The sequence below is a fragment of the Brassica napus genome, chromosome C5 (genome assembly GCF_020379485.1).
Source record: "Brassica napus cultivar Da-Ae chromosome C5, Da-Ae, whole genome shotgun sequence".
NCBI lineage: Eukaryota > Viridiplantae > Streptophyta > Magnoliopsida > Brassicales > Brassicaceae > Brassica > Brassica napus.
In genome coordinates, this window is record NC_063448.1 from 6,129,551 (window position 1) to 6,151,730 (window position 22,180).

Here is a 22,180-nt window from a genome sequence, read left to right on the forward strand (position 1 = left end):
TAGTTTTGGTAGACAAAAGGCCCAGTAAAACCATTAATTGGGCTTTCGCGCAGATCATAGCAAGGTGAGCCCTTCCCATCAACACCGTTTCAGTTTGAGTTGATTTTCAATCAACGGCTGAGAATTAGAAGAGCACGTAGTCCACCATGAGCCTCGTCGGCACTTGATAGTTTTCGCTAAATAAAACTTGTTCCTATCCATCCATCCATTCGTCAACGATGATCCAACGGATAACAACATGGCTCCACACGAAAAATATCATATCTCTTTCTTTTTCTTTCGACGCGGTGACGGCGATGTAAATTGAGCATTTTCTCTGGTCACAGTCATCATCTTGCTTGGACAAATTAAAACTATCTAACTCCTTCCTCGTTGTTAAGGCCCAAGCGAAGCCCATAATATAAACCCATGTAACTAGGGGGTGGGTGGGTCTGTCTATCTTAGGGTTTCACAAGGTTCAGCTTTGCGTCGTTGAATCGAGCGAGCACCTGTTGATTGCGAGCGATAATGGGGAAATCTGGAGCGAGGAAGAAGAAGAGCGGTGGTGGTACGAAGCAGCAGGCTAATTCCAATTCTTCCGAAATCTCATCTTCCTCCGTCAACGGCGGCGGCGATTTCGACGCCTCCGTGTACCTGAAACGAGCGCACGAGCTAAAGGAAGAAGGGAACAACAAGTTCCAAAGCAAGGATTTCCAAGGCGCGCTTGAGCAGTACGCCGACGCGCTCAAGCTCGTCCCAAAGAGCCACCCTGACCGAGCCGTGTTCCACAGCAATCGCGCCGCGTGTTTGATGCAGATGAAGCCGATCGATTACGAAAAGGTGATCTCCGAGTGTTCCATGGCGCTTCAGGTCCAGCCTGGCTTCACGCGAGCTCTGCTCAGGAGAGCTAGAGCCCTCGAAGCCGTGGGCAAGTATGAGCTGGCTGTGCAAGACGTGAATTTGCTCTTGGGAGCTGACCCCAATCACAAGGACGCCACCGAGATGTCCAGACGGCTTATGATGTCTGGGCCTGGTGGGCCTCAGAGCAGGCCTTCTCCTGCTGCTCTTGGCGCCTCTGCTGCTTTGGGTGGTCCCGTTAATGGGCTTGGTCCTTGCTTGCCTTCTCGTCAGGTTCACAAAAAGGTCGCTCCTTCGCCTGTTGCCTTGCCTGTTGTTAGTAAGGTAGAACGGCCAAAGATGACAGAAAATGGCCAGACACAGATGGCGAAAATTGTGTTGAAGCCGTCGTTGAATGATTCTTCTTCTAAAGGTGCAGAGCAGTCTTCTTCCTCCGTGGCTGTGGCTGTGGCTGTGGCTCAAGAGAAGGTAACTAGGTGGAGGCCGTTGAAGTTTGTTTATGACCATGATATCAGGTTGGGTCAGATGCCTGTGAATTGTGGGTTTAAGGTACTGAGGGAAATCGTGAGGAGTCGTTTCCCTTCTTCCAAGTCGGTGTTGATTAAGTATAAAGACAATGATGGGGATTTGGTTACTGTCACTTGTACTGCCGAGCTTAGGTTGGCTGAAACTGCTGCTGATGGTCTTTTGACTAAGGAGCCTGAATCCGATAAGTCTGACTCTGTTGGGATGTTGAGATTGCATGTTGTTGATGTAAGTCCTGAGCAGGAGCCACCTTTGCTCGATGAAGTAGAAGAGGAGGAAGTGGCGGAAGAGAAGCCGCCTGTTGAAGAAGAAGATATCCGAGCATCTCTGAGTGAAACAGAGGTCAGCAATGAGAAATCAGATAAGGAGAAAACACCTTCTTCTGAAGATCCTGAGATGAAGGAGTTGGAGATGGATGATTGGTTGTTCGACTTTGCTCAGCTTTTCCGGTCCCACGTGGGTATCGACCCCGATGCTCATGTTGACTTGCATGAGCTGGGGATGGAGCTTTGCTCTGAGGCGCTGGAGGAAACAGTCACTAGTGAAGAAGCTCAGCCACTTTTCGAGAAAGCTGCTGCCAAGTTCCAAGAAGTTGCTGCGTTAGCTTTCTTCAACTGGGGTAACGTGCACATGTGCGCTGCGAGGAAGCGCATTCCGTTGGAAGAATCTGGTGGAAAGGAAAAGGTCGCGGAGCAGCTTCAGACTGCTTACGAGTGGGTGAAAGAGAGATACACTCTAGCTAAGGAAAAGTATGAGCACGCCTTGTCAATCAAACCTGACTTTTACGAGGGTTTGCTCGCTTTGGGACAACAACAGTTTGAGATGGCAAAGCTCCATTGGTCTTTTGCTTTGGCACAAAAGATGGATTTGTCTGTATGGGATGCAACGGAGACATTGGCCCTCTTTGATAGTGCAGAAGAGAAGATGAAAGCTGCGACTGAGATGTGGGAGAAGCTTGAAGAACAAAGGATGAATGATCTGAAAAACCCGAACAAGAAAGAGGAAGTTTCAAAGAGGAGAAAGAAGCAAGGAGATGGAGAAAACGGAGAGGCTTCGGAAGCTGTTACAGCAGCAGAAGCAGCAGAGCAAGCGATTGCTATGAGATCACAGATCCATCTATTCTGGGGAAATATGTTGTTTGAAAGATCACAAGTGGAATGCAAAATCAGTGTAAGCGGTTGGGAGAAGAATCTTGACTCAGCAGTTGAAAGATTCAAACTTGCAGGTGCTTCTGAAACCGACATATCGACTGTTGTCAAGAACCATTGTTCAAACGAAGCAGCTGCTGAAGGAGATGATAAGAAGGTAACTGAATCTTGAAAACCTTGTCAGACGGAACCCATTTGATCACAGGAAGCTAAAACCAAAAGGCTAAACATGGAAGGTGCATTTCTGCTACTTGCACTCATTGGATAAGCTGCAACCGTTTTGATGATTTTCCTAATTCAGTTTTAATTATGCGTGTGAGTTTTGTTTGTTTTTGTTTTTGTTTTGTGGAATTTACTGATGAGATGATCAACGTTTCTGATCTTATAATATTGCAACTTTTATATTCACAAGTCTTTCTCAATTATTAGTATGTTATAAACAATTCTACTCTTAACCACACCAGAGTCATCAAGTGATAACTAGTTCTTGTTTATACTTGCATCAACTTAATACTTACTGAGATTACCCACACACATCAAAACCATTTTGTTACTTAATGACGCGGTTACGGTTGGCGATTTAGTTGTTAAGGATCAGGTAAGCTATCCATCCTACCCTACTCAACACTCGTTACCACACATTTATGCTGAAGATGAAGAAGGTGGTGAACTTGTATTTGGAGGTGTTGATCCAAATCATTTCAAAGGAAAATATACTTATGTCCCTGTGACACAAAAGGGTTACTGGCAGATTTGTTATATATCACTTTCTTGCCTTGTTTTGTCTTCCAATTATCTAACTCGAGCCTTTTTTGGTGTGCAATAGTTTTGACATGGTGATGTTCTCATTGGTCCCACTGGTATATGTGTAACGTTACTGTGCCTCATTCTTTATAATATATATAAATATAGCTGTTCCTGTTTCTAACAAATTTAATGTTTACTGGCAACAACTGGATCTGAAGTTTTGAGTTATTGTTATACAGGATTCTGCGAAAGTGGCTGTTCTGCTATAGCAGATTCTGGAACATCTTTGCTTGAGGGTCCAACAGTAAGCAAGAATCTAAAAGTGTTCTAGTGGTTTCTTAAGAGTAGTACGCACTTAATTTTGATTTTCTTTGTGTAGACTGTAATCACCATGATAAACCAATGCTATTGGAGCAGCTGGAGTTGTTAGCCAGCTGTGCAAGACTGTTGTGGATCAGTACGGGCAGACCATTTTGGATCTGCTTTTGTCCGAGGTAAATATGCGTATTGCACTAGCTACTAAAATCTGTGTGTGACAAATCATATGTTGTGTATGCAACTCGTGTTATGTAAATGAAATTTGACTTACTGTTCCCCTTTTGGTTTGCAGACTCAACCGAAGAAAATCTGCTCGCAGATTGGTCTGTGCACTTTTGATGGTAAACGTGGTGTCAGGTGGTTTTGTTCATGTTATAGAGAAGCTATATCCTATGGATAATTTGATATTGCGATTAAGTCCATGATCTTATTTTATCTTGGTTTTCTTTTCTATTTCATCTGCTGTGTCTATTTACTATGATTCTTCTTTTATTGTTCAGTATGTGGCATTGAGTCGGTAGTGGACAAGGAAAACGCCAAATCTTCTAATGGTGTCGGTGATGCCGCTTGTTCTGCATGTGAGATGGCAATTGTTTGGATACAGAGCCAGTTGAGGCAGAACATGACTCATCAACAAGCTTCCATTACAGCACCTTTGATATAATCTGTTGAACCATTCTTGTCCTGATCCTGTTTATTTGCTACCGTTATTGGTTATCCTGGACAGCTATGCAAGCGTCTTCCGAGCCCAATGGGAGAGTCTGCAGTGGACTGTGCTCAACTCTCGACCATCCCCACGGAGGCAAAATGGTTTAAAAGGAAGCTGAGATAGCACTGGAGGCATTAGCTTCCTTGCAAACTAAATGGTTACGCAGCTACTTCTATCTTTCTAATGGTTTTCTTATCTAACGAAAAGGCCTTTGTAAATATACCTTCTACGTAGTATAAAACTCTCTCAAGATAAAAAAAAGAAAAAAAAAATCTGCCTCTAGAGCCACCTATACTTGATGCTTTGTGATTATTTGTTCAGAACGATCGAGTGATACAACCTTTCCATGAAGGGACTGATGCATTAGTTTCATGTATATTCTTGACAATTTTTCAAATAAATAATCAACAGTTAAATCATACATTGGATAGAAGAGTGAGTAAACATCTAAAATTAACATCCCTACCCTTTAGTGTAAATGGTTGTGTTTGAATCTCTTCATCCTACTCTAAGATGGAGGATGGCCAGAGACGTGTCCACATAGCAATCTCTTCTTTACAACTTAGCTTTCTGATTCCTCCATAGAACCCCTCTTCCTCGTTACCTTCCTCTCTATGATCTCTCTTGTTTATCATCGTTCTTCTCCACCTCGATCCCACTGTGTACTGGTTGAATTCCAACACCACCATCTCTGTTTTCACCATTTAGCAAAACACATGAATTCAAATACCCTTTGGACACACGGTATGGATAGAAAAACGGTTTATGACATATGACGAGGGGGTTAGGTATAATAATCAAAGATGCAAGTGGGCAAAACACTCGTCTTTTTCTAATTGATTTCTACTACCTGTGGTGATGCGATGTTCCAACAAAATAAAGAAAAGAATAATATTTGTTTCTAGTGATTAGAAAATAAAGAATCATTGTTGAGCCCCCACCACCGTTTGGTAATGTGTAGATTTCAACATCAATCCAAGACGCATATTTATCAAAATGTCTACGAAAGTCAAGACATAGCTCCATCAATTGTCTTTTTTTTTTGGGACCAATGCTCGAGTTAGGTTTCTTCAATGTTCACACTTTTCAGTTGCGTTTTGGGAAATTTAATGGGTTTTGTTGGCTGAGAAAAATGAGTAAAGAAACCACAGAATGTGACAGCCAATTCTAAGAAGCAACCAAAGACACTATTTTAACACATAACATGAAGGTGAGAAGAAGAACTCACCATTAAGATGGCAGTGACAGTGGTTGAGATTCCCATCACAGGATTCTAAGTGGCCAACGATACCATACCACCATCCTACACAACAACAAAAAACATCACACAAGCTTGTTTCAGAAATTTCTCTTCAAACTACTTCCTTACAATATAAGATTTAGTAACTTACCATAAGGGAACTCTTTGTTTCTTCTCCACTGAATCTCGATGTGATCTCCAGGTTTCAACTCGTTTAGAGAATCTGACACATGAAGATGATGAGGAGACGCATCAATGGGAGCTGCTCTTAGCCTCTCCCATGTCACACCCTTTTCAACCGCAACTGCTCTTCTACCATGTGGTGGATACCTAAAAAAAAATCCCCGATAGAATCTAATTTATACGACTGACTTGTCATGAAGACCAAGCCAAGGAGACTGTGTCAAATGTGATATTATATACCTGGCCTTAAAAGTATCAGTGAGAGTATCATAGCTGAGCTCAGCATCATAGCATGACAACATGAACCCTACATGCCCATTCTGCTCTTACACCAAAAGGTCACTACTACTTTAATAATTAAATCTAGAAAAAAGCTTTGAATCGAGTAACTATGTTTGTGAACTGATTTTTTACCTCGCGGTTGTAAACTTGAGCAGGGAACCAAAAACGACCAGTTTCAAGGGAGAGGTAGAAGCTCATGGTGGAATCAAGTGGCAGAGAAGACGCAGCATATCTCTTCCTCTTATTATCATCATCATCATCATTTCGGAAAACAGATCGGATCAAAGAGATGATTTTGTCAAAACCAAGAGGATGACCAGTTTGGTGACTAGGAGAATCAAGATGATACGAGGAAGAGAGATAGCATTTCCACTCTCTATGAGCAGCAGGGCCCAGGACTTTGCCCCATTTGGTGATCAAGTGTTTCTCCCATAGATGATCACTCACACATCTCTCCCTCAGGGAGCTACAAACCCTAGCCATACTAGAGAGTCCAGAAGGTGGAAGAAGCTCGAGGATGCGATCCAGAGCCAGGTCAGGGAGGTCAAGGACTGACATTTGGTGGTCCACGGGAGAGGCGGGATCAGGTGTGGTTGGATGCAGAGTTCTGGTGAAGAGGCTTTTGGAGAAGTAGAAAGAGAGCAAGGTTTTGGTTTCAGATGCCCATGGAGGAAGAGAGAATGATTTGGACAAGAAAAAGAAAGAGAGACAGGAGATGATAAAGTAGAGAAGCATTATGTTGTGTGTGCTCTGCCTTTTGATCTGTTGTTGTTGTGTCTGAGAGTATAGATGGAAGGAGAAGAGGATAGATGGATAACCAATAGGAGTTGAGGGATTACCTAACAAACCTCATGAAAACAATAAATAATTCTCTTTCTCTCTCTCAACTTATTTTGGCAACTTGAAACTGACTGAAGTAGCCAAGTTGAATCAAGAGAGAGAAAGAGATATGGAAAGAAAAACCCTTTAAAATTCAAAATTAACCAACAAATAATGCGCAAAGAATGTGACAATTAAGCCGAAGGTGTTATTAAACTAATATAATAAGGTAATGAAAAAGAAGAAATTATTTTTTACAAAAAGGTCTAGTTGGTGGTGTTGGTGTCATTGGGATTTCCAAGGGCAGTGGGAGGAGAGAGAGAATCGGATCTGGGCACCAAAAACAAAAGATTCATTGAACCTAAAACCACCAATAATATTTTTTTTAAAAAAAGTAGAAGAAAAGCTATATATATTTTATTATGAAGAGATTGTTACAAAAACATAAACAAACCAATAAGGAAGATGAAGAAGAAGATGAAGGCACCTCCAACCTTCTTCTACAGAAGCACCAGATTTCTTTCTTCTTCCTCCTCCCAAAGTCCCAATACCAAAACAACAAAAATATGCAAACAACAAACTCATGGTCTCTTATAAAAAGCTCCTTTTCTTCTAATCTCTCACGCAAAATAGCAAAGACTTGGATTATGATAAAGATGAGAGGTTGCTGCTTATTTACCTTTTTTGTCAACAATACCAAAGAGAGAGATGGAGAGAGAAAGAGAGCAATTCCATTTCCATTCTATGTGCACCCCAAAATCAGTAATCAAAATGAAAGACCTAAACCTCCAATGCATTACGATTCTACAGTATACAACACAAAACAATGTGAGGAAAAAGGAAAAGTATTTTCTCTGCTATTAGGAGATGGGAGCAAAGAGAGTTTTAAGCTCTTTTTACCAGTAATGCATCGGTCTTCGATGCTTTGTATTGTATAATCCAATCATCCAACTGTAGTGGGATCTATTGCCTTCCATGTGATCCCAAAAATCAAACCATGATTTGGCTTTTTACGTAACCACTTCCTTACAATGACATCAGCAGATTGCAGCTTGTGTCCCAAAACGTCTTTGCAACCATCCTTCCTGGTCTGCCACACCCACAGTTTTAATCTATACAACGTGTCCTACTTAATCCCTTTTCTCTTTATCATTTGCTACTTTTAGCAACCGCTTTACAGGTTCCATGTTTGTTGAGCTGCTACACATGTATTCCATGACCGTACACGTCAGCTCTTTGTCAAGTACGATATCTTTCTCCGCCAGTTTTTCGAGAACTTCCTTCAACTTATCTGAATCCCCCTGTGAAATACAATACTTCAACACAGAATCGCAAATATGAGCGTCAGGCTCAAAGCCGCTCTCAACCATTTTGTCAAAGTAACCGATAGCCTCCTCTAAATATCCGAGTTTCAGGAACCTGTTTATCAGTTTCGAATAAGTAAACAAGTCAGGCGAAAGACCAGCTTGAGACATCTCGACTAGTAGTGACTCTGCAGATTCAACATCCCCTGCTCTAAGACTTCCATCAATCATAATATTGAAAGAAACAATGTCTGGTAAGCTGTCATCACGCTTCATTTCCTCAAATAATCTCCATGCCTGGTCCAAGCTTCCTTCTTTGCATAATGATGACAATAGACAGTTGCAGTCGTAAACACTGGGACGTAGCTTAGACCCTCTCATTTTACAGAACAGTCCTTTAGCAACATTAAGCATGCCGGTTTTGGAAAACCCATTAATCAAAGTAGAATACATATCTGAGTTTGGAACAATTATTTGTTTCCAAAGCTCCATTGCCTTCTTCACATCTCCAGACTTGAGAGTGCCTTTAAGCAATATGTTAGTAGTCACTATATCTGCAGCACCCAATCTCTCAACCAGCAAATCATAAAACTCTAAAGCTTCAGGGAGATTGCTTTCCTCGCACAGCCCGTGGATTAGCGCATTAAACGATCTAACATCAGGATCCGGATAGCTCCTATCATTCACCAGTAAACACAGAAGCTTGCTAGCTTCGTCTAAATCACCTTTACCACAGAGTCCACCCAGTAAAATATTATACGCTATGATATCAGGTCTTGTACCCCTCTTCTTCATCACTTCAACAACCTCTAAAGCCTCCCCCACAAGGCCGTCCTTGCAGAGCTTGGTGAGAATAACGTTATAAGTCACCACGTTCGGCTCTTCGCCATTCTCCAACATGAGGTTCAAAAGCTGAAGAGCTTCCTTAGTCTTACCTACTCCGCAAAGACCACTGATCAGACCAGTATACGTATACACATTCGGACTCACTCCACGCTCCTTCATAAACTCAAACATCTGCGAAGCTTCTTTCATCTCCCCTAACTTGCAAAACCCTTGAATAAGAGTGTTGTAGGTAATCGCAGAGGGAGAAAGCCCTTTCTCAATAACCTCATCGAATACCTCTTTAGCTCTATCCACCTCACCGCAATCACAGAAGCCTCTGATAAGCGTAGTGTACAAAACGAGATCCGGTTCCAAACCTTTACTAACTCTCATCTCTTCAAACAACCTCATAGCTTCCTCCATCTTACCAGCCTTGCAAAATGCGTCAACAAGAATCCCGCAAGTCACCAAACTCCAAGAACACTGCATCTCCTTGGCCAAGTCCAAGGCTTTCTCCAACTCCTTCCCTTCGCATAAACCTCTTATAACAGTGTTGTAACTCACAACATCCGGAGCCATAGAATTCAACCTCATGTCTCTAAGCAAGGTGAGAGCTTTACCAAACTCAAGATTCTTGCATAAGCCTTTTAAGATAAGGTTGAGATTGTAGACGTTGAAGGCAAACCCGCGTTTCAGCATCACGGCGAGGACGCCAAACGCGAAACTGGTGTTGCGATTCAACCGCAGGAAGCATTCGAGGAGCCCGCTCAGGGAGACGAAGTTGATGAAAGCGTTGGTGTCGAGCATCTTGCGGTAGACGGAGAATGCGAGCTCGTGGTTTTTGGAGCGTACTAGAGTCGCGATGAGATTGTTTCCGGGGGAGGAGAGAGAGGTGCTGGAGTCGAGTGCTTGCCGGAAAACTGAAACGGCGCTCTTCAGCTGAGGATTTGAGTTCTCGCAATCGCAGAGCAGAGAACTCAAGGTGGAGCTGAGGAGGTTAGGGTTTAGGAGGCGTCTGGCTTCAAGAGCTCCACGTCGGGAGAGATTAGCGGCGGCGGATGTCATCGGAGATTCGAGATTTTTCACTAAACCCTTTTGCTTTTTTAGTTCTGTCCAAACAGGTTAAATTTATTACAGTGGTTATCACTTTTAGTCCCTGAAGTTTAAACCTATCAACAAAAAAGCTCAATAACTATAAATTATCACTATACCCCAAAAAAGTGCCATAAAAATCAAAACTATGAAGCTCTCTTGGGAGTTTGAGACTAAAAGAAGAAGATGGCGAAGTGGTCGATCGTTAAGAGAACAGGTAGAATTATCACTTTTAGTCCCTGAAGTTTTAAGCTATTAATAAAATTGCTCAATATTTATAATTTGTCATCGTAACCCCAAAAAAGTCCCGTAAAAATCAAAACTTTGAAGCTCTCTGGGAGTTTAGAGAACTTAGGGAGATGGCGAAGTGGTCGATCGTTAGGAGAATCCCCGTCTACGGAGGTTCATTCACTTCTATGGTACGAATACTATAAAGCCTCAACCTTTCGATTTGATGATTATCGCTCCTAGTTTTTATCTGCTTCATTGAGTCTTTCTTTCTCTTCCCGAGCTTGTGGAAAGTTCTTGATAGATGGTGATTCAAAGAGTGTTACTTGCTCTATGTAATTTGATTATATGGTTTATGTTTATTGGCATTGCAGAAACATATGGTGTTGGCTCCTGCTGAGTGCTCCTTCTCTGCGATGCACTCTTTGATAGACACGGGAGGGGAAGCCCTGAAGAAAACGGCTGAGAATAGTGATAGTGGTTCAAAGTTCGTTAGCAGAATCGATTACACGAGTCTTGTGGAGAAGTATAGAAGAGATGGGAACCTCTCTGCTGCATACGACTTGTTACAGACCTTGCAAGACAAGAACATATGGTTGCCTGTTCCGGTTTTCAAGAACCTTCTTGCAGCAGCGGGTGAGAAGAAGGATACGAAGCTCTCTTGCAGAGCTTTTAAAATGATGTTGGTCCAAGCGGGTACACCTTTGAGTTCAGATTGTTATCTCAACCTCGCCAGAGCCTTTATCAACGCCAATGATTGCGTACACTTGCTGAGCCTCCTCAAGGAAGTGTCGGAGTCTTCTCTTCCGTGTAGGTTAATTGTAATAAACAGAACCATCCTTGCATTTGCTGAGTCTAGGCAGGTCGATAAAGTGCTTAAGATACTTGAGAAGATGAGAGAGTGGGAATGTAAACCGGACGTGATCACTTACAACTCGGTTTTAGATATCTTGGGACGAGCTGGCTTGGTCAATGAGATGCTCAGGCTATTGTCATCGATGAAGGAAGATTGCGATGTGTCTCTAAACATCATTACATACAACACGGTGTTAAACGGGATGAGGAAAGCTTGTAGGTTCGATATGTGTTTGGTGTTATACGAAGAAATGGTTCAGTGTGGGATTGAGCCTGATCTGCTTAGCTATACAGCAGCGATAGACAGTTTGGGTCGGTCAGGGAACACAAAGGAAGCATTGAGGCTTTTCGATGAGATGAAACAGCGGGTGATACGACCATCGGTTTATGTCTACCGAGCATTAATCGATTGTCTGAAGAAGTCAGGAGAGTTTAACAGGGCGTTGCAAGTTTCAGATGAGTTGAAGAACACTTCAGCATTAGATTTGGCAGGTCCACAAGATTTCAAACGACACTTGAGACCACATAAACGCTAGCTTTGAGAGCAGCTGTTTTTTTTTTCATTTTGGTTAGGCATATGTAATGAAATCAAAACACAATTTTGATTTGGTTTTGATTTGCAGAACCTGATAGAATGATAATCAAGGTTTACAAAATGTATTGGTGGATGATTCTACGAGTCTATGACCAGTCTCGTAAAGTTTGCATAACTACAGAAGTACAAAATGTGTCAAAGTTTCACTCTGAAAGAAAGAGGATTTGCGCCGGCGGTCTGATATATGGACCGGAGAAGTCTGCTAGATTACGAAAATAGCCTTATATGTTCCTCCTTTCCTTACCAGAGCTTGTTCTTGACCCAGAAAAGAAGGAAAACGACACCCAACACGATCGCTACTGGTGCCCATTTCCTGATCAAAGCCTGGTTTTACAATATCAAAATGCATCAGAACCATATGCAACCAAACCTTGAGCCTATAAACTAAACATGATCATAAGAATTGCAAGCATCTCCATCAAACGCACCTGACGGTTCAAATCTTTAGCCTTATCAGCATATACACGAGATTCAGAAGTTAGCCGGCTCGACATCTCGCTCACCTCTGCATTAAAAACAAGAAGAGGATGAGCATATTGCTCTGCCGATTCAAAAAGCGTAATGAATGAGATCATATGAGTAGATACGGGCTTACGGTCCAGCTTTTCACCAACACCTAGGACTTCCTGCACATTCCGCGTCATTATCTGGTGGACCTCGTAGAGTTCATCATTCAGCTTAGCGATATTTCGTTGCGTACGAGTGTCTTGGTACAGTTTCTTGGTTTTCTGTATGAATGTATCTATGCAAGGGGGAAAAACGATTGAGAAACTAGAGAAGATATATGTTTCTACAAGATACTGAATGAATAGAGAAGAGGATCTACTAGATTAAAACATACCGAATTTAATAAAGGCATAAGGTCTAGCAGCGGTTTCAATGTTAGGCCCATTGACACGTTCGAACTCGTTCTTGAGATCTTCCAGGTATTGGAACGCCAGTTTCTTTGGGTAAGAGCGGTCACACATTGTCAAGTAGCAAACACGTCCTTCTATGATGTAACTAAAGTTTTCTGATCAAGGAATAGCACATATATTTGATTCTTTCTCTCACCTTTTGGTTTCATGATATAAGCATATGTAAATTATGAGAGAAAAACACGCAGATGCAACAGTCAATCAAACATCAACAAAGAAAAAACAAATGTAAAAAGGATACTGGAAAATATAGGGGCCAGTCTCAACAGACATTCTTGAAGCTTCGTTATGACCTCTGGAAAGATTCTTAAACAGAGCCTTGACCTGTTGCTTATACATATCTGAATCAGGCAAGTCACGTCCATCATCGAGACCCTCAGCTAGAGGCAGCCCGTCGGTAACACGAGCTATCAACGTCATTTTCACCATCTTTGCCTTATTCCTTCTCCAATAACAAATGTCACTGCATTGATCAATCATATAAGCCAATTTCAAGAAGAGCATGAAAAGCTTCAATAAAACAAAATCCAAAATCTATCAACCAATTCTGCATACTACATTCGTAATCTGTTGTTTGAGAAACTATACATCGACAAGAATCAAATTTGAAATAAATCAAAGATCTAAAAAAAAAAAACAAAATCCATTAGAGAATTCAAACGAAAATTTTGATCCAAGAGATACAAACTCAGTAAAATATCATTAGAAGACCCCCCAAGTTTTGAATTTTTGGTCCCAAACGGAAGCAATCCTTGTTTTATTAAAAATATAAAAAAACTACACTTGAACATGGATTTTGAACTAACCTGATACGAGCGTTCCGATGGTTCTTCTCAGGATCTGAGAAACCAGGTGAAAGAAAGAGGATGATGATCCAAGGAGATGCAAGTACTGTATTTCTTTCTTTCTTTTTTTAATTATTAAAAAGGGTTTTATCATTCAAGGGGGTGAATTAAAAATTCACGATCTGAAAATTCGTTTTTGTTGTTTGTTCGTATTGTTATTTATGACGATCTATACGTTCTGCGCTACAAAGGCCTCACTAACTCTGCGTTTGTGTTATATATATGTGTATATCTTTTATATATGTGTAAATTTTTTTAAAAAATTTGTAATGAATGGTTTTTTTTTTGACAACTTGTAATGAATGGTTAGTTTAAAATTTTTATAAAACAAATTATGATATTTTTTGTGAATTTAAACTAATATATATAATATGTATATATTTTTATTTATAATATTTTCATTTAAAATTTTTAATTTTAAAATTTTAAAATATTTTTGAAAATAAATTTATATTTATTTATCCATCTGCGACTGTCCGCAACTGTGCGCAACCGCAAACGATAGCTGGAACCAGCTTTTGATTTTAAAGTTTAAAGCGATTTGTAGTGGTTTGTATGATTGTTTCGAAACGCTGTGTATTAGTGGGAAAACCAGTCGGACCCTTTAATCGACGCTCCAAACGCACAACGTTTAAGCGCTTACCCAGTTTGTATGGTATTTGTAAATAAGTTCAGTGCTCGATGGCTGTAGGTCTAAGGTGGCTTGCATATGCTGCCAAAAGTTCAATGACCATCGAAACAAGGCGCCTAAGCCCACCTAATTAACTTGGGGGACATAGGATGCTAAGGACATTTGATATACGTGATTATAAGGTTAAATGAAGAAAGGATTCACATCTGATATAACATGGAAGCAATAACTCTCGATACATCAAAGGCCAAACATAAAAGTGTTTTCAGTAAAAATAAAAAACAACCGGTCTACAAACTTCTTATCACGTCATGTGAAAGTAGAGAATTCGCCAAAACCATAAAGGTTTCAAAACCCAAGAAAACTTATTCGGAAAACGACAAATTTAAAAACACCATTACATCATTCGAGATCTTCATCGACTTAGGCGGCCTTGGACATGTGAATGATCAAGTCGACCACACGGGTACTGTAACCCCATTCGTTGTCGTACCACGACACCAGCTTCACGAAATTGTCACTCAACGCGATTCCAGCCTTTGCGTCAAAAATGCTCGACCTGTTGTCACCAACGAAGTCAGTTGAGACAACATCATCCTCGGTGTAACCAAGGATTCCCTTTAGCTTGCCCTCAGATTCCTCCCTGTGTAACAATCCAATCAGTTAGTTAAATCTTACATAAGATATGATCAAACTAGTTTAACTGGAACCGAAAGCTTACTTGATAGCCTTCTTGATTTCATCGTAGGTCGCAGCTTTCTCGAGTCTAACCGTGAGGTCAACAACTGAAACATCAACGGTGGGCACACGGAAAGACATTCCGGTCAACTTTCCGTTGAGCTGTGGAAGCACCTTTCCGACAGCCTTGGCAGCTCCGGTGCTGCTGGGAATGATGTTGAAGGAAGCGGCTCTTCCACCTCTCCAGTCCTTCATTGATGGACCATCAACTGTCTTCTGCGTAGCTGAAAAAACACACAAACAAACAAACAAAATGTAATTTCAGTATAAACTATAAAGAGGTAAGTGGTAACAGACCTTCGGGAATCAGTGCAATCAAAATGAAATTTTATACATACCAGTGATAGAGTGGACGGTGGTCATAAGTCCCTCGACAATTCCAAACCTGTCGTTGATAACCTGCATAAACATATTGCAAATGTCAATTCGATTTAATTTGATAATCTTTCACAAGTCGCATTTTAAAAGGAAAAAAGAGAAACCTTGGCAAGTGGAGCAAGGCAGTTAGTGGTGCAACTAGCGTTGGAAACAATGTTGAGATCAGACTTGTACTCATGCTCATTGACACCAACAACGAACATGGGAGCATCTTTGCTTGGTGCAGAGATGACAACTTTCTTCGCACCACCCTGCACACAAAACGAACCACATGAGATACTAAATACTTACAAATAAATGCTCTATATACTTGTCATCATAAACAAAAAAAAAAAAAAAAAAAAAAAAAAAAAAGGCAAACCTTCAAGTGAGCAGCAGCCTTGTCCTTGTCAGTGAAGACACCAGTAGACTCAACAACAAAGTCAGCTCCGGCTTCACCCCATGGGATATCCTCAGGGTTCCTTCAGATTAATACATCACAAATCATAAGAGTCTTCCATAACATAAGAGGAGAGAGAGATGCACAGATTAACAAATATCAACACGGACGGATCATGTACCTGATGCCGAAAACAGTGACTGGCTTCTCACCGAAGAGAAGTGTCTTCTCATCCTTAACCTTGAGCTCATTGTGCTTCCACTGACCGTGAACACTGTCATACTTAAACATGTACGTCTGCAAACACAATACACAATATTCAATTAAACCTTTCATCCTCGAATCAATCAAACAAAAGTCACACATAATCAATCCGGTTATAGATCTATGTTGTTGACTAACATCTAAAGCTATTAACCAATCACGATCGAACTTGCATCGAAGTAAAGAAACTCACCATGTACTCGGTGGTGATGAAGGGATCGTTAACAGCGACGAGCTCAACATCGCTCCTCTGAAGGATAACTCTGGCCACCAAACGACCGATTCTTCCGAAACCTTCACCAACACCATAAACTCAGATTCCACAGATCTAAACTAACCACAAACCTACGGAGAAAACGAGCAAAAAAAAAAAAACACTAACCGTTGATTCCGATCTTAATCTTCTTGTCAGCTACACAAACAACAAAAAAACACGATCGGATTAATAACGATAACGAACGTATCAACGATGGAACTAGAGATCGAAGAAACTCACCCATTTCGATATTGATTACGAGAGAGGTGTCGATGAGATCGAGAGAGAGAACTACGAAGTGAGTGAGGAGGGTTTGGTGAGGCTTTGCGGTTATTTAAAGGAGATGATAAGAGAAAGTGATCGTGTGGCTGAGAATTTTTCTTCGGAAAAAAAATTAAAGATTAAGATTCAGTAATTATTCGTTACCAGATTGTGCATTACCTTTAAGATTATTTACCGTTTCTGCCACTGTTTTGGCCAATTGTTTATGGTAGGATTAAGAAGTAATCGGGGAAACTAATGGCGCTTGGACTTCACGCTCAAGTAATGGAATATTCGAGGTTTAAACATTGAGATCCTATGGGCTGGGCCGACGCACACAGGCAAAGCAGTAGGTTTTGAAAATACCCTTATTATTAGCTCAGCCAATGATCATATACCACGTAGCATGTCCAACATATATAAAAACATTATTTAATGTCATCAAATTTTGTTTTTGTTCTTGATGATACATGATAGTGATAGCATAGCACCACTTTTTCTTTCAAACTTTTTGTAATTTTTTTTATTTTCCTTTATTTTTTTCTGTAAAATGTAGTTTGGTAACTCCACCTAAGTTTCACATGTGATATAATTCCACAGTTTTATTGATAATTAATCAAAACATTTAGCTTAATATAATGGCATGGATCACTATAGCACTGTTCTGCTTACTTATGTTTCAAGGTGGCCATTTACTTTTTACCTTTTAAATACACGACTCAAGGTGGCAAGACTGTATTCAAGGTGGTTTGCTTTTACTAATTACAAGGTGTCTCATATATTACTTGTGAAACTTCTAGCCTTCTAGATGTCACTATCAGAATAAGTTTGCGTTCTTGATATCAAAGATATTTATAATGTGGTGTTATATATTCTTCAAATCGTGACTTCATATTGATATTGAGACGCATAGATGCTCCACTTTCAGAGCTTTGGTTGGTCAGATGAACGTGACAGCAACAAATAAATCAACTTTATGCAATATGGTATGGCTCTTGGCTTTTGCCAAAAGTCTCCTCTTCTCCTCCTCTTATTTTTCTCTTTTTAGTTTCATTTTCATTTTTTGTGTTAGGTGAAACCGTGAAAGCATATAAAACTCTTTGATCCGGTACATATGGATCCATACATCCTATATTAACTAAAATATTTATCAGCGGTAAACAGTATATAATTAACAAAATTTTGAGATATTACTATAACACCTTCAAGTCAAGTGTGTTATGAGCCTAAGACGTATACTTTAGTGGTTGGATTAGTATAACCATATGGCCATGAAATAGAGAGTAAGTGGAACAAAATTGACTGGGTGGTAGAGTTGTAGTTGTGTCATAATTCCAATTCAAACCCATACAATCTTGACAAAGAAAAAAAAATTGTCCTCTCAAGTGTACGTGAACTATGTATGATCAAAAATATTTAGTATTTTGATCTTTTTTTTTGGTAAATTTAATCACGATGGTTTGTAAGGAACCATGTTAAGAAAACAGCTCAAAACTTACCAGACAACTCTTTTATTCATTGCCTTGAAATTAATTTGAGAAATTAGTGTGACATTCTTAATTGTTTTTTTTTGTGAACAACTCTTAATCGTTGATTATTTTTAGTTATCTTGTGAATTTTTTTCTGTGTTATCTCTAAAATTTCATATTATTTTTCGGTTCATATATATCTCTTTTATCTTTGAGGTATCTTGAGGTGTCATTATTTGCAATGTTCTAAATGATTGTAAAAGTAATTAGTGAGACATTCTTAACTGTTTTTTTTTTGTGAGCAATTCTTAATTGTTGATTATTTTTAGTTATCTTGTGATTTTTTTTCTGTGTTATCGCTAAAATTTCATATTATTTTTTCGGTTCCTATCTTTTTTATCTTTGAAGTATCTTGAGACTTGAGGTGTCATTATTCGCAATGATCCGAGTGATCGTAAAAAAGAGAACAAAATGATATCATTATCATAGTACTGTATATGTTAAAATTCGATACTTTAAAAAGTGAAAAAGAAAGAAGATAGATGCAATTATTGATGCAAACACTCTGGACAAAGGAATATGATTGGTGCAAACTCTAACGAATGGTATTTTTATCCATGTAGATCTGATTACAAGCAATGTTAGTCAGACACGTGATGGATTAGATCTAGATAAGTTGGGACTGAAACTTGTATGCAGTGTTTTAATTAGGCCACTTCTATTTTAAACCTTGCTCATTAGATGACAAAAAACATACGGGATTCCACTAAACCTATATTCATCTACACAATCGTTGAAGTGGGATGCCAGTAGCAATTCGACGAAAAGAAAAAAAAAAAAAACAGACAACTTCTGAGGTCTAAGGTGGAACTTTCGAACTGAAACAGATAGTGTCTCTTGGTATTTGTAATCTCTTTTCACAGTGTCTCAAGGGAAAAAACGATAAGGAGATCATGAGGGAGATTCAAGCTCCAATGAGACAAGCTAACTTACTTGCCATGTCTTGATGGAAACATGTAAGAGAGACTTTCACATACAAAAGTGAACAAAAGAAAGTGAAAGATTTTGTTGTTACTAAAGTCTGTTTTCTTCTGCAGATTCACAAGGACGACGCACTCATTCTTTTACAGGAATGACGAAGAGGATGAAGAGTGACTGACACCACTCACACTAGCACACTGTTGCCTCTCCATCTCTTGTTTAGTCCAAAATGCAACAAACAAAAATACAATTTGAGGTCTTATTTGGCCTGTAAGGGTGAATCCAAACTTTTTGTTCTAATCAGGGGAAACAAAAGGGCGGGAATTTACAATGGGAATGGAAATATACATTTGCAGGGACAGTTCTGTGATTAAATTAAGCCGTTGATGGACTTGGATAAGAAGTTACTGTGATCACATTCTCTCTCTCACTCCTCGGTACACAGCACCAGCTTGAAGATCATCCATGTTGTCTATGTTCCTAAAGCCATCAACTTGCAGATATGTCCATCCGCGTCTAGCCAGAAAATCGCGGTAATCTTCTTCCGTGTAGAATATTTTCTCTTCTGTATGGACTGGTAACTGGTTGGATTCATCGTAATGGCAAACCCTAATGGCCACTCCTGCAAAATGGGTTTTTGGATATTGAGCACTCATCAAAACAGTATATGGGGTCAAAAGATAGGAATGTAGTGGTTGGTCTTACCACCATCGACATGGAGTAGATAGTTTCCTAAGGGCATGTCTCGGTCAAGACAACGAACAACCTGATCTTCATCTTCTAACCAAAACGCCCGCCGGGTTCTTAGCCTAAAAGCAGATCTGATTGTCTCTTTGATTGCTTCAGCAGTACCATCAATGCCGATTCTTCTTGTATAGTCGCCAAATTTCACAGTTATGACCCTCCCACCAAAAGGCTGTCCATGAGCATCACCACCTGCTTGTATAAATATTGAAACAAAGAAAAAAAAAGCTTTAATTATGTAAGTGATTTTGGTTCATAAGAGTTAGAAAACGCAGTTATTACATATACTAAACCATGCCTGGAACATAAACAAATCTTTGGCCATTTTGGCAAACTAACTTTGACGCTTAAGTTTGTTTTCTGAGACTTACCGTTTCCAGGAGTCTCTCTCCAGTTCCAAGGAGGAACTCCATTTGCTGGAACAGCATCAACTGTAGTGATTGCAAGAGGATGACCATCATGATCAAGACTCCTTTCAAGGTTTAACCCCGGCCTGCCATTAGCTAGAACATTGATAGACAACACTTATCAAGATTCAAGACACATACACATTCCTCTAGAAACCAAACTGAGCCAACAAAAAAATAAGCTTCAAGAGGCAATGGACGAACAATATCTTGCATGATTGCATCTTTGTATATAGCAAGATAAAATAACACAAATTATAGAAAAGATCAGTACCTTCAACGGATCCAAAAGAAATGCTCGGATCATCAAAACCTACGATGAAAGATAAAAGTCACCACCTTAACAAAAATAAAACTAAAACCCTCTAACCATTTAAAGTTCCAAAAGCACTATCTTCTTAAAAGATTAGTGAAGCTATATTAAGAACTATCTTATCAATATAAACTGAGCAACCCTAAATATATAGCCAATCAAAGTTGTTACCTTTATCAGTAAATTGCATAAAGGAATCAACTTTAGCAATGGGCGGTGTATTAGGACTCTTGCTGTACTGTGTCACTTTCTTGCTCCTCTCCCTAAGAATATCTTCAATCTCCTTGTAATAAGACATCTTAGCCGACACATTTCCTCTGTCGTGATGCTTGGCCTTCTTATACTCCTTCAACAGATTCCTCCACTTGTCCGTACACATAGTCGGAGATCGATCGAACCCTTTCTCCCTCATCTTCGCCGAGATCTCCTCCCAGAGATGTTTGTTAGATTTGGAGGTGTTGAAGAGACCGTCCATGCCTCGGCGGAACATGATTAGGGAACGAGTCTCGTCTTGGACCCACGTCTCCGCTCGTTTCTTGGGAGCTTTCACTTCGTGATCCTCGCTGCTGCTTTCTCCTAAGAGAATCTGTTGCGGCTGGAGATGATTATGATGATGTTGATTGTGGTGATGGTGATTGTGATTGTGATTGTGCGGCTGTAGATCTCCGTCGATAATCATGTTGCGTGCAGCGGAGGAGGAATTGGTGTTATCGTCTTTGTAGAAATCATTAGGACGGGCCTTGTCGGAAACGAACATTGCTGTCTTAACCGGAGACGGAGAGACACTTTGTTGCCACGAATACAAGCTAGCACAGAGAAAATATGGCGACCACAGCAAATTTTTGGGGTTTTCGGTAATTAATTAATTTAGAGGGTTTTATTATTCTACAAATTTGCGTGGATAACTACAAAATTTCTAAATTATTATTGAGATGTGTTAGAAATGTATATGAAGTAAAAGGTTTTTATTGTTATAAAAAGAACTGGAATTTATTTGTATCGCATGAATTTAAATAAGGGCAAAATTTTATACCCGTAGAAAGAAATAACACTGATACAGAGAGAGAATAGAAGAAAAGTGTTTTTAGGTGTGCTTTATAAAGGAACGCAAACGTTCGTATATATAAAAGAAAATTTACTGTGCAAATAGTGCAGCGGGACCCACATCTTTAATTATTTCAAACATTACGGTGGCCGCTTTTGTTTACTTTCGTAACACTCCCCCTTGGGGGCCGGTGTCACTATCCGCTCTCGCTTAACGTCTTTGTTGCCTCGTTAAAAACCTTTCCAGGAAAACCCAATGGGAAAAACCATAGTAAGGTAAAAATAGTACAACTACGTAAGCTCCCCCTCGAATGAACAGTCATAGATCCTTCTGATGGCGCATCCCAATGTTATGGATGTGTTTTCTGAATACCGAGGTATGGAGTGATTTTGTGAAGAGGTCGGCTGCATTGTCGCATGATCGAACATATCTTATTTCAATCTCTTTATTCTTCTCGAGCTCTTGAGTGTATGAGAAGAACTTTGGAGGTATATGTTTGGTTCTATCGCTTTTGATATATCCTTCCTTCGTTTGAGCAACACATGCCGCGTTATCTTCATACAGAATAGTTGGCTCCGTATTTTCGTCAATCCCACTGCTTGAACAGATGTGTCGGCTTATTGACCTTAGCCATACACATTCTCAACTTGCTTCATGGAGTGCAATGATCTCAGCGTGATTTGAAGAAGTAGCAACAAGTGTCTGTTTCTGAGAACGCCAAGATATGGCGGTACCTCCAATTGTAAAAACATATCCTGTCTGGGATCGAGCTTTGTGTGGATCTGACAAATAACCTGCATCTGCAAAACCAATCATTTGACTTTTTGAACTTTTAGGATAAAACA

General features: G+C 40.0%; 7 protein-coding genes, 1 long non-coding RNA gene and 1 pseudogene across 8 annotated transcripts; 4 read left to right on the forward strand and 5 right to left on the reverse strand.

The window, feature by feature from the left end:
• Window positions 1-297: 297 nt before the first annotated feature.
• Window positions 298-2,914, forward strand: LOC106450743 (protein CLMP1-like). The gene has a single exon (XM_013892478.3). The coding sequence runs from the start codon at window positions 508-510 to the stop codon at window positions 2,680-2,682; it is 2,175 nt and encodes a 724-aa protein (XP_013747932.2). The 5' UTR covers window positions 298-507; the 3' UTR covers window positions 2,683-2,914.
• Window positions 2,740-4,566, forward strand: LOC106453353 (annotated as a pseudogene).
• Window positions 4,567-4,576: 10 nt separating this feature from the next.
• LOC106450741 (F-box protein At2g32560) lies at window positions 4,577-7,360 on the reverse strand. Its single transcript, XM_013892476.3, has 5 exons — window positions 6,122-7,360; window positions 5,948-6,027; window positions 5,676-5,854; window positions 5,513-5,587; window positions 4,577-4,975 (listed from the first exon to the last, which is right to left on the reverse strand). Exons 1-5 carry the CDS (start codon window positions 6,722-6,724, stop codon window positions 4,788-4,790), a joined length of 1,125 nt encoding a protein of 374 aa, XP_013747930.1. The 5' UTR covers window positions 6,725-7,360; the 3' UTR covers window positions 4,577-4,787.
• On the reverse strand, window positions 7,204-10,002 carry LOC106450738 (pentatricopeptide repeat-containing protein At4g28010). Its single transcript, XM_013892469.3, has 2 exons — window positions 7,709-10,002; window positions 7,204-7,612 (listed from the first exon to the last, which is right to left on the reverse strand). The coding sequence occupies exon 1, from the start codon at window positions 10,000-10,002 to the stop codon at window positions 7,939-7,941; it is 2,064 nt and encodes a 687-aa protein (XP_013747923.2). The 3' UTR covers window positions 7,204-7,612; window positions 7,709-7,938.
• Window positions 10,003-10,177: 175 nt separating this feature from the next.
• On the forward strand, window positions 10,178-11,794 carry LOC106450740 (pentatricopeptide repeat-containing protein At1g11900-like). The gene is made up of 3 exons (XM_013892473.3): window positions 10,178-10,246; window positions 10,335-10,448; window positions 10,632-11,794. The coding sequence occupies exons 1-3, from the start codon at window positions 10,178-10,180 to the stop codon at window positions 11,646-11,648; spliced, it is 1,200 nt and encodes a 399-aa protein (XP_013747927.1). The 3' UTR covers window positions 11,649-11,794.
• Window positions 11,696-13,685, reverse strand: LOC106450742 (25.3 kDa vesicle transport protein). The gene is made up of 6 exons (XM_013892477.2): window positions 13,431-13,685; window positions 12,866-13,087; window positions 12,549-12,709; window positions 12,303-12,449; window positions 12,136-12,212; window positions 11,696-12,031 (listed from the first exon to the last, which is right to left on the reverse strand). Exons 2-6 carry the CDS (start codon window positions 13,051-13,053, stop codon window positions 11,948-11,950), a joined length of 657 nt encoding a protein of 218 aa, XP_013747931.1. The 5' UTR covers window positions 13,054-13,087; window positions 13,431-13,685; the 3' UTR covers window positions 11,696-11,947.
• A 737-nt stretch (window positions 13,686-14,422) lies between these two features.
• On the reverse strand, window positions 14,423-16,367 carry LOC106450737 (glyceraldehyde-3-phosphate dehydrogenase, cytosolic-like). Its single transcript, NM_001315771.1, is given in 9 exon segments — window positions 14,423-14,743; window positions 14,822-15,062; window positions 15,177-15,237; window positions 15,321-15,467; window positions 15,578-15,677; window positions 15,777-15,892; window positions 16,053-16,153; window positions 16,242-16,271; window positions 16,356-16,367. Coding segments are annotated over 9 exon segments (1,020 nt in total). The 5' UTR covers window positions 16,360-16,367; the 3' UTR covers window positions 14,423-14,523.
• A 1,302-nt stretch (window positions 16,368-17,669) lies between these two features.
• Window positions 17,670-19,428, forward strand: LOC125587467. The gene is made up of 2 exons (XR_007323757.1): window positions 17,670-18,861; window positions 18,943-19,428. It is a non-coding gene; the product is annotated as an uncharacterized LOC125587467 (long non-coding RNA).
• On the reverse strand, window positions 19,070-21,315 carry LOC106376260 (trihelix transcription factor GT-1). Its single transcript, XM_013816326.3, has 5 exons — window positions 20,462-21,315; window positions 20,252-20,290; window positions 19,942-20,073; window positions 19,532-19,762; window positions 19,070-19,448 (listed from the first exon to the last, which is right to left on the reverse strand). Exons 1-5 carry the CDS (start codon window positions 21,045-21,047, stop codon window positions 19,240-19,242), a joined length of 1,197 nt encoding a protein of 398 aa, XP_013671780.2. The 5' UTR covers window positions 21,048-21,315; the 3' UTR covers window positions 19,070-19,239.
• Between the last annotated feature and the right edge of the window lie 865 nt (window positions 21,316-22,180).

Bases quoted from the DNA above. Each gene is read 5' to 3' on its own strand.
- LOC106450743 (XM_013892478.3), top strand. From the start codon at position 508: ATGGGGAAATCTGGAGCGAGGAAGAAGAAGAGCGGTGGTGGTACGAAG.
- LOC106450738 (XM_013892469.3), bottom strand. From the start codon at position 10,002: ATGACATCCGCCGCCGCTAATCTCTCCCGACGTGGAGCTCTTGAAGCC.
- LOC106450740 (XM_013892473.3), top strand. From the start codon at position 10,178: ATGAAGCTCTCTTGGGAGTTTGAGACTAAAAGAAGAAGATGGCGAAGT. The intron at 10,247-10,334 runs GTAGAATTATCA...ACCCCAAAAAAG, and splicing joins GTCGATCGTTAAGAGAACAG to TCCCGTAAAAATCAAAACTT. The intron at 10,449-10,631 runs GTACGAATACTA...TTGGCATTGCAG, and splicing joins GAGGTTCATTCACTTCTATG to AAACATATGGTGTTGGCTCC.
- LOC106376260 (XM_013816326.3), bottom strand. From the start codon at position 21,047: ATGTTCGTTTCCGACAAGGCCCGTCCTAATGATTTCTACAAAGACGAT. The intron at 20,291-20,461 runs GTAACAACTTTG...CTTTCATCGTAG, and splicing joins TATGCAATTTACTGATAAAG to GTTTTGATGATCCGAGCATT. The intron at 19,763-19,941 runs GTAAGTCTCAGA...TTATACAAGCAG, and splicing joins GAGAGAGACTCCTGGAAACG to GTGGTGATGCTCATGGACAG.
- LOC106450741 (XM_013892476.3), bottom strand. From the start codon at position 6,724: ATGCTTCTCTACTTTATCATCTCCTGTCTCTCTTTCTTTTTCTTGTCC. The intron at 5,855-5,947 runs GTATATAATATC...ATTTTTTTTTAG, and splicing joins ACTGATACTTTTAAGGCCAG to GTATCCACCACATGGTAGAA. The intron at 4,976-5,512 runs GTGAGTTCTTCT...TGGTGAAAACAG, and splicing joins CTGTCACTGCCATCTTAATG to AGATGGTGGTGTTGGAATTC.
- LOC106450742 (XM_013892477.2), bottom strand. From the start codon at position 13,053: ATGGTGAAAATGACGTTGATAGCTCGTGTTACCGACGGGCTGCCTCTA. The intron at 12,450-12,548 runs GTATGTTTTAAT...CCCCTTGCATAG, and splicing joins TTATGCCTTTATTAAATTCG to ATACATTCATACAGAAAACC. The intron at 12,213-12,302 runs GTAAGCCCGTAT...TTTTTAATGCAG, and splicing joins TGTTGGTGAAAAGCTGGACC to AGGTGAGCGAGATGTCGAGC.